Below are 14,713 nucleotides of genomic sequence, written 5' to 3'. Positions count from 1 at the left end.
AAATTTACTGTAACGTAAGTATCAAGAACTCATCATGCACATAAACTGAAAGATGGAAGTCAATAAAATACACGTTTGCAGTATAAGGAACAAATTCAGTCTTTTTTTCTAAGTCTTAAAGTCTTTTTTTGTCTTTGCATGTTTTTATTAATTAAAATAAATATCAATACAAGATTTATATTACTACAACACTATTTTTGTTTTTTTATACAAGAAGGAAACAAAAACAACAACATACATCACATTCAAAAACACACATTGCACCACCGTGAACAAAACACAAAAAACTACAAAACAATCAATGCAAATGATCAACGGATAGGTACATGTTCATGAAGTCCTATAAACGGAAGTCCTTAGGTTAGGGAGAGGGGGTCAAAAAGTCTGATTACATTTGTCAAACATAAATTAACCATCGATCAAAGTTGATCTTTCAGGTTGGAATTTTTAACATTTCAAACTTCCGTTAGAAGGAGGGGATCAGCCTTCTAATGAAAGCAATATTGTTTATAGGACATCATCGAGCTTCTGGTTTGTTCCCTAAGACATATTTAGTGGTGCAACCAGTCAGGAAAAAGCAACATTGGCTATTCGAGTTAAAATTCATACACTATTCTATGGAAGGCATGACCTTAATCTCCTGCAAAAGGGTGTAGCTTTCACGTACGCACATCATTCACACTCCCTGTGTGGAAGATGAAGGTCATGTCTTCCAGGCAGTGTGCGAATTTCAATTGGAATAGTCCAATATTTCTAGCCAGTTTGGCTTCAGTCAGGAGATCGGTTGAGGGAATCAATTCAATCAAGACCCCAACTTGTGAAATCCGTATCGGAAACATATTGCTTCCATCAATATAGCTTTTAAAACAAATGCCAGGAGTCACATTATATCTATTGCGGTCCATTTTGTATTCAAAACATGACTGAATCCCAGCTTTGGTGGAAAGTTATGTCACTTCCAGTAGTGATGTTAGTCTCATTTGCAGTCTCCAACAGACAAACATAAATATGACTGAGGTTGTAGATCTACTCGTCTTTGTTCATACATGTACCTCCTCTTCCCATCCCAAGGTTTGACAATCCAATATTGTGGGTTGCTAGGTTTTATAATAAGCCTGAGATACTTTATTATATGCACCATTCTCAATCAAATCAGAGGGTAAATCAGATTCTAAAGTTGCACCGTCAGGTTTAATTCTGAGCCCATGCAGACTCTCCTGTCTAACCTCTTTGACTATTTCTCCTACCTCTGATATTGTCCCTGTTGGAAATCCTCCATGTAGTAATGCATCAAGTTTGAGTAAGGAAGACGGGAAGAAAACCGGACATTCTTTGTCTGGTCTTTCATATAAATCTAATGCCTGTTGATAACAACAAAATGTAACTTGGTCAAGTTGCATTCCCAATGTAATATAAGTACCGATTGGTCCGAGTATAGTCCCACCCGCTTTTTAGGGAAAATTTTTCACAATTGGGGGTGGGATTATACTCAATTTAAAAATAAAAAAAAATTTAAGTTTTTTTTTGGTTTTGGAGTGTCAACCATGTCAACCATGAATGATCCTTTTTTTTCTTCGAAAAATGGGGGTGGAACTATACTCGAACGTGGGACTATACTCGGACGAATACGGTAATTGATAAATGCATTATGAACCAAAACAAATATACACAGTGGAGATCATATAGCAGAGACTAAATATAATTAAACAAGAGAAAGGGGGATATCCTCTGTTTGTTCACCATTCCACACTTGTTTAACACTGTACTCATGACATATAATCCATACCTATCCATTTAAATTAATAAATATGAACTAAGGAAGTAAATTAACACAAAATAAAGATAAATGACAGAAACTTTGTCTATTTTACAATTGATATATACTATGATTAGCACATAATAGGCGTAACTCATAACATTGTTGATTGATATAGAATGGCTTGCACAAAGCGCATTACCTATGCAAACTGTTTTTTGGAGCATTGCATGACTGACAAGTACTTTTGTGAATTTACACAAACTTTATTGACAAACACATAACAAAAAACAAATAATTCACGCTTATAACAAGCTGATTATAATTCAAATATATGAAAACTAAGTGATGATGGTCCAGAAGTCCATTCTAAAATTAAGTCTGTTATAGATGTAGTGAAAATAAGAATAAATGTAATATGTCACAGCTAATGCAACTCATATGCCAAGCTGATATTACAAGTTCACAGAAGTTCACAGAAGAAGCTAATTAGAAGAGGGTTGTTAATAGAAAGAATATTATCTAGTAAATCATTATAGACGAATCCAACCAGCCATGTCATGGTCAGGAATTGCTCGGCCATGACTGGGTCCCCGCAGCACCAAACTGGTGTTGTGACTGCTCAATTGGGTGGATTAAAGCCGCTCAAAATTCAATGTTAGATTCTTATGTGCTGTAAGCTGTCATCATTCTTTTGTCTACGTGTAACACGGGTGATAGAATGCAGTTCACATTTTAGGTGAGATGGAGCCAACGGGGACCCAAATATGGCTGCCATTGAAGTGTAGGAATGCGTGAAATTGGATTCGTCTGTACCCTTACCCTTACTGTGATATGTTCTGGCATGGCAGCTTTGCTTGCTTGTAGTAACAATCCTTTAACTTTGATGTCAGATAATGCTGTTAATCTCAGGAGCTCCATTCTGGACTTTGACAGTATGTGCTGCAAGTAAGCATTGAAACACAAGAGCATTATTTGAGTCACTTTTTGTTCTTTCAGCCACTTTTTGGTAATTCAGACCAACTGCCCCCCCCCCAGTGCTGTACAGTGCAAAAACTAATTAAGGAGCCAGTGGCTCCTAACTTATTTAGGCACCCAATTTTTGCTCCCAAGTAAAAAAACTTAGGCGCCAACTGCGGCCATTATGTTGCACTGCAAATGTTTGAAAATATTGTTTGCGCGGTGGAGGAGGCTGCTTGTACTGTTTTGTTTCTTATGTAGTTTTTAAAAAGAAACTTTACTAATTATGTTGTGTATTTGGTATGTGTTTAAAGCCTGAACTTCTGAAGAAATAAAGAAAAACAATAAAAAAAATTATATGTAGATGATGTAGTCAGTAGTGTTATTGTTAGACGTTAGTAGTAGTATTGTACTGTTAGTCATTAAACATTTTCTTAGAGTTTACTTGCGTTCAGTTTTCATTTTTTAGGCTTACTCCCATTACCGCTAGTAGTAGTACTAACACTAGGTTCATTAATTTTATAATCAACAGCTGTTGAATTCACTGATTTTGCCGTTTCTGCCGCTTCATCTTCCTTGCTTCCAAAAAAGTCCATCAACGTCCTTTTTTATTTTTTTTGACGCCATCTTCAGTAAACAATGCTATCCAAACTTCAACCTATAAATTCACTGCATGCACATTCAATATTCCCAATATTACTGTATGACCGGAGGCTACCATGTAGCAGTAGTTTGGCGTGAGCATGTACGTTTAATATTCATAGCTGCTGTATTCTACTACATCTACATTCCCATTGAACCCTACATACTCTACAAAAGGGGAGGCAGTGCTTAGCACTGCCGAGGAGCTTAAAGTTACCGAGGAGCTTAAAGTTACCCTTACCAGCACCTTTTGGTGCTGGGTTTCCCATGGGTGTTTCTATCTATCCCAATGGGTGCTCCGCTTAAGGGTGGAAGGAAATGGCAAACCACCACCTTTCACTTTTTCCATCTGTTATTGCCATGTGGAGAGGGCTGGTTCTTTACCAGAGTGAGGATGCGAGCTTCCTCTGCCCCCCTAGCTCATTCCTCTCTGTCACTCTTTCTGCAACTTACTTCTGACTAATTTTATTTGTTCTTCTCTTTCGCAAGCCAGTTTACCAGGATAGGTAAGCCAATTTAGTTGGCTTTGTTAGTTGTTCCATCATTCATTCCTTGGTTTGTCTGGGATACCAGGCTTTTATCCTACTGCTAGGGTTAGAGGCGCCTGATCCTTGGGATAATCATGACTCAATTATTGATTTCATTCTGGGGTACAGGATACAGATCCCCAGTCTGAAGGTGACGGCAAGATCCCATGGGCGACACCCTACTTCTTTGTGTTGTCAGGTCAAAGCTAGTGTGGGCGCAAACTGGTATTGTGACTATCTCTCCTCTCTTTTTTGTATATTTATTTATCCATTTACATCACTTCTCCCCAGCTATGGGTAAAATAGACATTGTTAGGATAGACCAACTCAGTTGGTTAGTTAAGCCACTGGGCAGCAGCAGTGGTGGATGGGGTCTGGTGGCAGAGATCAGTCTTGATACTACCCTGATAATGGCAGCAGTCCTTGAAGATCCTAGTTAGTTGGATTTCTACCAAGTTAGCTGGTACTGCAGTGACATTGCCACTTGGCCATGTATCCTTGGGAATCATGGGAGAGGTGCTTGTAACTCCAACGGGGAACTACTGCTCTCATTCTGTGCTGAGAATCAGATGGCTGTGACCAATACCTACTTTCAGATGCCTGACAAATGGTTCTACTCATGGCAACATCCTCGCTCAAAACGCTTCCATCTGCTGGACTATGTTCTTACAAGGCAGAGAGATATCTGTGATATCACTTCCACCAGAGTTATGAGAGGTGCAGATTGCTCTACAGATCACTTTCTTGTACGGACAATTTTTAAGCTGCATATCAAACCCATGAGGAGGAAGACAAAGCCTAAACTCCCCAAGAAGGCAAATGTTAGAAGTCTCATCGATAACCTGGAAACAAGAGCAAAATTCCAGGAAGCATTAACTGTAAAACTGGATGCACTGAGACTGCCAAAGGAAGCTACAATCAATGAACAATGGCAGTCTCTTAGTAAGGCAACCCAAGAGGTTATGGGAGAACAGCTAAGCCCACCACTCCGTCGCAATGCTGATTGGTTTGATGAGAACAATGAACCAATCCAGGCTCTCCTTCATGAGAGGACAGTTGCCAGGAATGAGATGCTCAGGACAGGGCTCTGCTCGAAAAGCAGAAAGTTTAAGGAGTGCAAAAGTAATGTCCAAAGATCATTACCGTACGTCAGATGAGGGATGAATGGTGGAATAAGAAAGCAGAAGCCGTGCAAGAGCTGGCAGAGAGTGGTAACTCTCAAGCTTTCTTCACAGCCCTGAAGGAAGTCTATGGACCTAGGCATTCAATTGCCTCTCCTCTTCTCAATAGCTCAGGTACAACTCTTCTAACTGACAAAGATGACATCAAGATCAGATGGCAGGAACATTTTCAGGATCTCCTTAACCGACCCTCTAGCACTGCACCAAATGTCTTGGATAACCTTGTAAAATCATCAAGCAAAACTGGAATGGAAAAGCCGCCAACCATGCAAGAAATTGAAGATGCTGTCAAGTCTATGAAGAATGGTAAAGCTCATGGAATGGACGGAATTCCCTCTGAGGTGTACAAGTTTGGCGGGCCTTGCATCATCCAAGCTCTGTGCAGTTTTTTCCAAAACTGCTGGGGTGCAGCTGAACTGCCCCAAGAATTTAAGGATGCAATGATTGTCACCATTTTTAAGAAGGGTGACCGCACTCAGTGTGGTAACTATCGAGGATATCCTGCTCTCAACTGCTGGTAAAGTTCTTGCAAAGATTCTCCTAGCCAGATTACAACAAGTTGCCAGTAAGATACTACCTGAAAGCCAATGTGGGTTCAGAGCCAGTCGATCCACAATCGATCCAATCTTCACCCTGCGCCAGCTTCAGGAGAAATCAATAGAACAGCAAAGACCACTTTACATAGTCTTCATCGACTTCACCAAAGCATTCGACACCATCGATGAGAAATTACTTTGGAAACTACTGGAGCATTATGGCTGTCCAGACATCTTTGTCAAGATCATTCGTGAATTTCATGATGGAATGCAGGCAACTGTTCTAGTTGATGGTGATACAACTGAGTCCTTCCCGGTTTGTCATGGTGTTAAGCAGGGATGTGTGTTGGCACCAACCTTGTTTGGTCTCTACTTGGCAGCTGTTTTGGAAATGTCATCTGACAACCTATCAGATGATCAGCATGGAGTTTTCCTCCGTTCTAGGACAGATGGCAAACTCTTCAATCTAGCCCGCTTCACGTGCAAGACCCGATGTCAAGAAGTCTGTGTGCAAGAGCTTCTATATGCTGATGACACCGCCCTGGTAGCTCAATCCATTGAAGACCTGCAGAACATGTTGGACTGTTTTGTGACTGCATCAGTTGCATTTGGCCTTACAATCAACATCAGTAAAACTGAGGTCATTTACCAACCTGCTCCTGGAACTCAGCACCAAGATCCTGATCTCTACATACATGGGGAACCTGTCAAATCGGTCACCAATTTCACCTACCTGGGGAGTGTGATTTCCATGGACAATTCCGTCGATCTGGAGATCACAAGAGCTAATTCAGAGTGCCACCAGTGCCTTTGGATCTCTGGAAAAAGAGTTTGGTCCCAGCGTGGTATAAGACTTGCGACCAAATGTAAACTGTATCGTGTGTTTGTCCTACCCTGTCTGCTGTATTCTACTGAGACCTACACACTCTATCGGAGACACATCAAGAAGTTAACTTCCATTCAACTTCGCCACCTTAGATGTATCATGGGAATAACATGGCAGGACCGAGTCCCTAATGGAGAGGTGCTTCAGAGAGCCAAAATGGAGAGCGTAGAAGCCATCCTAGTGAAAAGCCAACTGCGATGGGCGGTCATGTCGTGAGGATGCCTGATGAAAGACTACCGAAAGCTGTGATGTATGCTGAACTCACAGAAGGAAAGAGAAAACGTGGTGGACAGAAACTTCGGTACAGAGATGTTGTGAAGCGTCATCTGAAGACAGCTGACATGGATGTTGATACATGGGAGACGAAAGCTAGTGACTGGGTCAATTGGAGGAAGAAGATCCATGATGCTGGGAAAACAGTGGAGCGGAAGCGAAAGGAGAAGTACCTTGAAGGATGGAGAAAGAGACACCCATCAACTTCGACAACTGAGCCTTCATCAAACTCGATGGGCAGCCGATGATGATGACATACTCCGTACAGTACAGCATGTACAGTGTGTATGTCGTCATGCATATTCATAGCCATACCTTCATACTATTGAACACTACGTTACGTACGCGTTTCAAATTTGCATGGATCGCCCTTTGACACGTTATGTCGAGGTACATTCTTGTGATTATTTTGCATATTCATCGCCATACATATCACTGATACATTCGTACGTTGTGTACATGTTTTGGATCACCCTTTGACATGATGTGACGTACATTCTTGTGATTGAATGCTAGTACATGCACCGTATTTTGTTTATCATCAAATCAATGGTCATGACCGATGTAGATGTACAGCGGTGAGCATGCATGACATTCACAATGATCGGACTGAAACTGGATTTAATACTCCGAAATAAATGATGGTAATTTATTGGTTGTGTTGTTTATTGATACTGGCAAATTAGCAGCCTTTCAAGTTGTAACTTTTGTTTACTGTGGGCCAGGATCGAGTGCTGGCGATTAAAAGCTTCAACAGGGAATGAAAGTCTAGTCGCATAAGAAAAAATCTGTACAGCACTGCCCCCCCCCCCCAGATTTACCATAGTATTACACACACACAGGACAATTCAAAGTCTTTGCTCTTTGGGTTTATTCTCTTTGATTCCAGACTAACCTGACAAGTTAATACACCATGTTTCCTCAACCTCTCTGTTACTTCAGGATCAACGCCAAGTCTTTGGATGCGCCTTGATGCCATTCTTGTCATCGAACTGCAGCACTTGACATCTTCAAGTAAACAAAAAAATGTTATAAAACAAACAACTTAGAATTTTTTTTAATGATTGCATACCCTATCGATTGTGTTTATTTCTGACCTTCCATTGCTATACACAGTGTCATGCTCCAGCGAATCCAACTAGATTTTGAATGGTCTCTATCCTCGAATGTGAAGTTAACTGTGAGCAAATTTGTGGCTAGACTTCTCAAGCAACTTAGTTGTACAGGAGCCAAGTGTCAGTGGCGTACCGTGGCCGCCCCAACCCCGGGGGGCTGAAGAACAAACAATTTTGCCGCCCCTTCCTTAACAGCCCGAAAAGGTTGACCCAATTTTTTTCACAGTCGTTTGAAAAAGTGAAGAGCAAAAAAAGGATTTTAGGTGCTAGCGACCCAAAAGCAACCTTTTTCAAAATTTTTAGGCTTTTTCAATTTTTTATGCCCCTTTCTTTTTGCTAATTCGTTTTGCCGCCCCTTCGCTTTTTGCCGCCCTGTTTTTGCACCCCTTCTTTTTTGCCGCCCCCCTACTTTGACCCCGGGGGGCTGACGCCCCCAAAGCTCCCCCCAAAATATGCGCATGAGTGTGTTAAAATCAATGATGAATCCACAGTCCAGTTAAAAGGGATTCAATCATGTTTCACCATTGTTTATCACCGATTAACCACTCGCGCATCTACGTAGCGTAGAATCACAAAATGTTCTGGTATGTATGAACGGCCCCTCGGGCATAAACAACCATTTAGTCATGAAAATATATGAATGAATTAGGGGTTCATTCATATATTTTCATGACTAAACGATTGTTTATGCCCGAGGGCTTTAGTCCGAGGGCATAAACAATGTTTAGTCATGAAAATATATGAATGAACCCCGTTCATACATACGCAACATTCTGCTTGATGTTATTTTCCTCCACAACTAAAATACCATCATTTTAGACAAAAAACTACCAGTTCCTTATCATTTTATCAAGTTTTCCCATCGCTAATTGTCAGAAAATGTTTACTTGCTAAGTCCATCGTGTTTCGACGCGAGCGAACATCGCGTATGTCACTCGCGCTTTGCGTAAATAGCACGCGAGCATAGGCGCGTAATATCCTACTCATGCGAAGCGTCCATCAGTTCTCGCTGCTTGTTTATGACGGATAGCCGGGCATATGCCCGCCATATCGACCAATCACGCATGCTGTTATATAGCGCGTATGTATGAACCCCTAATTCAAACCCAAGGGAAAGTCCTTTATTATTATAATACTAGTTCTTTGTGGAAGAATCATGAAGAGGGCTACGTCCAACAATGGTCGAACACAGCCTGGTGAGGTGAGGTGAGGTGAGTTCTTTGTTATTATTTATCTAATCCTCTTACTCTGTCTTATTAGTTAGTAACATGAGTAATGGATGCCTGGATGTTTACCTCCGGAATGATGGGTTCTGATCGATTGCCTGTCACTATAGGTCTTTATAATTAGTAAGATAGTAAAATGTAAACCTGTAATGTATCCATTCCCCGGGGGGGGCCACTTACATTACGTATGTGATGGACACCATGCTCATGTATGGACTCTCAAAATGCACCCTAAACGAGTATTACTCAGCGCATGCAAAACATACCCTAAGGCCAAGTAAAAATAAAATTATGCTTCTCGTCCGGGTTTTTAAATATTAGGAAGATGAGGGGCTTTTTATTTTCTATTTTTTATTGGAAAACGACGCTAAATACAGGTTTTTGGCACCATATTTTGGGTATTCAACATACAGATTGATATCTGAGAAAAAGGAGGAGGCCCTTTTTATTTTGTTTTGAGAGGTAGGCCCCTCTAGTGATCACAAAACTCTTCTGAAATGATGTATTAATATGCATTTACAAAGGCGTAAAATAAGTTTCAACTTCTGCATCTTTTTCAACAAGTTATAACTGAAAGTTTACAAAATAAAAAGAAATTTGAAAAATCTTCAAAAAAGAAGGAGGGCGCGGACGAGAAACATGTATTTTTTTTAACTCGGCCTAAACAAGTATTTTGCCATTTTTTTAACACTAAGAAAGTAAAAATTCAGGTTCAGGTTCTTGTTTAATATTTATAAGTAGTTTGATGTTTCTTAATGTTTTACCCTCACGATTTGTTCTGATAGAAGCCAAACATAGCCTATTTCACCCTTTTTTATTTTGCCATTAAACTTTGGTACCCTAAAAAGGCCTAAGCAAGTATACCCTTTTTCCTGATTTTTGGCGTTTTTGACACCCTAGCCAGGGCCTAAACCAGTGCCGTACTATTACGCTGACTTTCCTATTCGGCGAGGCCTCCTCGTTTGTTTACAAACAGAGAGGTAGACAAAGGGTCTGTCAAAACTGTTCCGCTTGTCCAAATACTCAAGTATCAAAAGGATGGTCCACAATAGAGTGATTCACGCAACATGAATAGGGGATTAAAAAACTGTGAAGCAGGACCATGTGCTTCTTTTGTCCACTTTGCCATCAAGATTTCGAATAGAAACAGTTCAGACCCAGAACAGGATCATGTCAGAAATTAATACTTTGTTCTGGGTCTGACTATTCGGACTAGCCTAACAGGTACAGCGCTGTACTTGCCCAATGCTGAAAAACAACCCTTTTTACTTGTTTTTTTACATGAGCATGGTGTCCACCTTGAAATACAAGTGGCCCCCCGGGGATCCGTTCACGGAAGAACGGCGGTATACAAGTAGACCTAATTTTAGCTATGACAGGTAAGGTGTCACTCATGCAATATGCATGGCATGTCTTCAACCTTCAAAGCCTGAAAGCCAAGACAAAAGTGTCTCTACCACTCCTGCGTGAGCTACTATTTGCTGATGATTGCGCCCTGATTGCCTTTACCGAAGAGGATCTACAGAGCATTCTCAATGACTTTGCTAGAGCAGCCACACGCTATGGTCTTACCATAAGCATTAAGAAAACAGAAGTGATGTTCCAGCCAAAGCCAGGCAGCCCACCTATAGACCCAGTCATCAAGATCGGCGACGATCAACTAAAGGTTGTGCAGAAGTTCTGCTATCTAGGTGGCTTCCTTTCACAGAATTCGAATGCCTGCATTGATGATGAGATCACTTCACGAATTAGCTAAGCAAGTGCCAGTTTCGGACGGTTGCAGCACAGACTCTGGTCTGATCATGGCATCCGACTCAGTACTAAGCTCGGTGTATATAGAACAGTTGTGCTATCCACCCTCCTTTATGGAAGTGTCTCTTGGACCTGGTATCGCCGGCATGTGAGAAAACTTGACCAATTCCATCTAAGGTGCCTTCGTAAAATCTGTGGTATCTCATGGAAGGACAGAGTACCAAACACCTCAGTACTTGGCGCTGTGAATCGGAAGGTATCGAGGCAATCCTCATCAAAGGTCAACTCCAGTGGGCTGGACATCTTGTTCGCATGGATGATAGCAGAATACCAAAGGCCCTGTTTTATGGCGAGCTAGTCAATGGTCAGCGTTCATGAGGAGGTCAACACAAGAGATTCAAAGATGTCCTTAAATCCAGTCTGAAAGCATGTGATATACCAACTGCATCTTGGGAGAGTCAGGCTCTCACCCGTCCAGAGTGGCGATCCGCTTGTCATGCTGGTGTTAGGAAATTCGAGCAGCAACATATCAAGACGCTCCAGGAAGCCCGCTCAGCCCGCCATGCTACACAAAGCCAAATTCCACCAAGCAATACTGATTTATGTCTGCCCTGCCACTTCCACATACTTGTGCATAATACGGAAGGTCGATTTGTGCCCATAAATGTTTAGGCCTATGTTAAACTGTATTTTATACAAATTGTACAGCTATCATTTCTACCCTATGACGAACCGACATACCTGTAAATCAAATAGCCCACAAAAAACTGGTCATCGCTGGTATTTTCATGAAGAAAAACGACACTTTTTACGCGGAACATGTCCAAAACACGTCAGCTGACGTACAAGCCTCCCCACGCATGTACATAAACAAGCCGTGTTCATTGTTTAATTGTCACCTGCAGCTGTTCGCAAGAAAACTTTCTGCATAAAATTACCTGGGGTCGTTATCAGGCCTGAGACACACTAGCGCTAGTTTGAGGACAGTCACTATGAGTTACTAATGTCGGCACATGCAGAAAATGCGTGATGGGTCGCCATTTTGTGACTCGTGCAAGCTAACACAAACAAATTATTGGACTTAATAATCTTTTCAAGTTTTAATAAAAGCGTGCATCTATCATGATAATATTACATTTTATTATTTTATTATTTGAATTACATAAGCTATGTCAATTTTGTGTCCATGTTAATTTTATATGGATTTACCTGTGTTGATTTTAAACTGTTGTGAACGCGGAGCTACGCAAACTGGCAGGCGATTACCCACCATGCAATGCGAATACACGGAAACGATCCAGTTTAGGATGCATCGCAGTTCCTATTGTGTAAACCAGGCGTAAACCGCCCATCCAACCTGATCGTGTGCACAGGATTTGTGCTGGAGGCTAGTTAATCGCACAACCAATGCGCAGAAGAAGACCTTGATACTAGGCGGAGCTTCGTTTCACAAGAATGATTGACAGCTGTGAGTAAGTGAAATTCTGTTCTGTGATTGGTACAAAAATATGGTTCTCGTATAAATGAATGGCTTCAAAATTAGGAACCGTTTCTTCCACAGAGCCCTATATAGGGCTCTATGGTCTCTACTCATCATACACGACCGTAGAAGATCTGGCCAGCGACGACGCTTGCCAATCAGGCTAGCTATTTGTACGGCGTGGCCTCTCATCCTTTTTTTTTTTTTATCTCTGGTCTTGTCACGCTGGTAGATTCGCCCACCTGTGATTACTGACCTGGATCTGACAGAAGATTGTGGAATTTACGATTTTCAGCAGCAGTATTTTATGAAACTGCCAATATTTGCAAGTATTCTGAAGGATCGGTAATAATTAAAATATTTTTCATGGTGTCGGTAGTGCAAGTTGAAGTTAGTGAATTTGTGGTTTTGTATGTTATGTGCAAGAGTGTTTTCAGGAAGCGTAAATAGGCAGGCCGTTATGCTAAGCTCTCCATCTTATATGTAAGTTCGGCGACGAACTGGACACATCACACTACCGTGTGATGTGTCCAGCCTGGATATACCGTTCCCGTGCAGGATTGGTCAGCCACCGCAGAAAACATTGAACCCTCAACCAGCTTTGAGAGAAAGGAGATCTGTCGGATACGACAGCTCACACCAGACGTGGTCTAATTCTGCATAAAACCGGGCAGCCTTCCTTCCTTCCTTATACGTGCTTACCTCAAATGGTTGAGTATCAATGCACAGGCTTTACGTGCACAGTTTACCTATGCACGATCCTGGAACCTATTTCTATAGATCTGCTGCGCATTCAAATTGCATTGTACATGTATTGCATCGTAATTTCATTAACTGTATCTGTATCTGTAGCAATACTGCTCAACGTTTCAGGTGAAGCCAGACGAACAGGAAATGGTTGTGCATTTGTGTCCATGCTAATTATGTTTACACAACATGAACTCACATGTTTTCAATCAAATTCGCCGATAATAGGTGATTAAAAGCGATCGGAATGTTACAAAAGCACAGATCGCATTCAGCTTACTTCATATGAGATGATCTTTGAAAAAATACGGCACAATTTGTCTTGGTGTTTGCGGAATGCCATGCAGTAAAATATTAAAACGTTACGACAATTCACGATTGACAACTAACAATCGGCGTGTCCTACGTATCCTCCGCTGTCAATTTCTTATCCACTCACTAATCCTCACAAAAGCTTTGTGTTGCAGTGGCGTAACCAGCGGGGGCAGGGGCTGGAGCCCCCATTTTGAACCCTTTCCCTGTTTGCCCCCCCAAATGAAAAAGTTAAAGTAGGCCTACTTCTGAGAGTTATTAATTAACCTCATATCTGGTCATTTTAACCTTAAAAAACACAAAATTTTTGCGCGCGTTCCACTTTTTTTACCAAATGTCACCAGTTTAGCTTCAATATGCCAAAAATGTTCGCGCGCATTTGTACTATACACTTCTTTTGTCGCCAAATGGTGCTGCATCCTGCCCCCTCATTTATTATGTTTTCCCCCGCTTGCCCCCCAAATGAAAATGTCTAGTTACGCCACTGTTGTGTTGATTACGTAATATATGGAGGCAAATTGCAATAAGTACAATGAAATAATGAGTAGCAACAGGGCGGGCTCCCGAGGCGGGTTTCTTCTTCAAGTTCATCTTATTACGTAACAGTATTGTTCGCCAAAAAAACCCGGAAGCTTGTCGTCTGGCGCTCTAACTGAAATACAGCAAGATAATGTAAAATAGTAAATGTAAACCTGTATTTTAGCTAGAGTATCTCGAGCTAGCTCACACCATCATCATGCATGTCATGGGTGTTGAATTCTGCAGCTTTTTGTTTCATCACTAGTAGTACGTGTGCGGGAAGAAATTTAGGTTTACATTTTCCAACAGACATTAACATGGTTTAAACTGAATTCTTTACCTGGGTCAGATTTTCAAAGCCACGTACCTTTTTACAGGACGCCTGCCGCCACGTGCGTCTGACTTCAGTTATATTATTATTTTGTTCAGGTCGCCTGAGTTTGTTTTGATCATTTTTTTAAAGTTTTTGGGATTTCGTCATCAGAGGAGTGAAAAAAATTCCCTTATAAAGGATGGGTCCGTCACATGATAAAACCCGGGGTTCAATATGAAAGGGGGCCTACAGCTACAGTCAGTCAGGCCCGTACGCAGGATTTCATTTGGGGGGGGGTGCTGATTTTGAAAAGATGGACTTTTTTCCAAGGGGGCGATTTTGTGAAAAGTGGACAACATTTGGACCTTTTTGTCCAAAAAGCGTAAAAACCTGTGACTTTTGAATAGTTTTCCAAATTGGGGGGGTGCGCTGCACCCCTGAACCCACCCCCTGCGTACGGGCCTGCAGTCAGTCTCCTCTGAAGTACA

The 14,713-nt window shown here is 41.4% G+C and overlaps 1 protein-coding gene across 1 annotated transcript in view; it reads right to left on the bottom strand.

Annotated features, from left to right (window-relative positions):
- LOC140152997 (DNA repair protein RAD51 homolog 2-like) overlaps positions 1 to 14,375 on the bottom strand; it is a 241,438-nt gene extending 227,063 nt beyond the window's left edge. The window contains exons 1-4 of the mRNA XM_072175567.1: positions 14,280 to 14,375; positions 7,657 to 7,769; positions 2,585 to 2,698; positions 1,248 to 1,361 (exon numbers count right to left, since the gene is read on the bottom strand). Coding sequence (XP_072031668.1) covers positions 1,248 to 1,361; positions 2,585 to 2,698; positions 7,657 to 7,749 — 321 coding nt within the window. The 5' untranslated portion in view covers positions 7,750 to 7,769; positions 14,280 to 14,375. The remainder of the gene's footprint in view (positions 1 to 1,247; positions 1,362 to 2,584; positions 2,699 to 7,656; positions 7,770 to 14,279) is intronic.
- Positions 14,376 to 14,713: the final 338 nt, after the last annotated feature.

This window comes from Amphiura filiformis, chromosome 5 (genome assembly GCF_039555335.1).
Source record: "Amphiura filiformis chromosome 5, Afil_fr2py, whole genome shotgun sequence".
Lineage (NCBI taxonomy): Eukaryota > Metazoa > Echinodermata > Ophiuroidea > Amphilepidida > Amphiuridae > Amphiura > Amphiura filiformis.
This window is presented reverse-complemented; position numbering and strand designations above follow the sequence as displayed.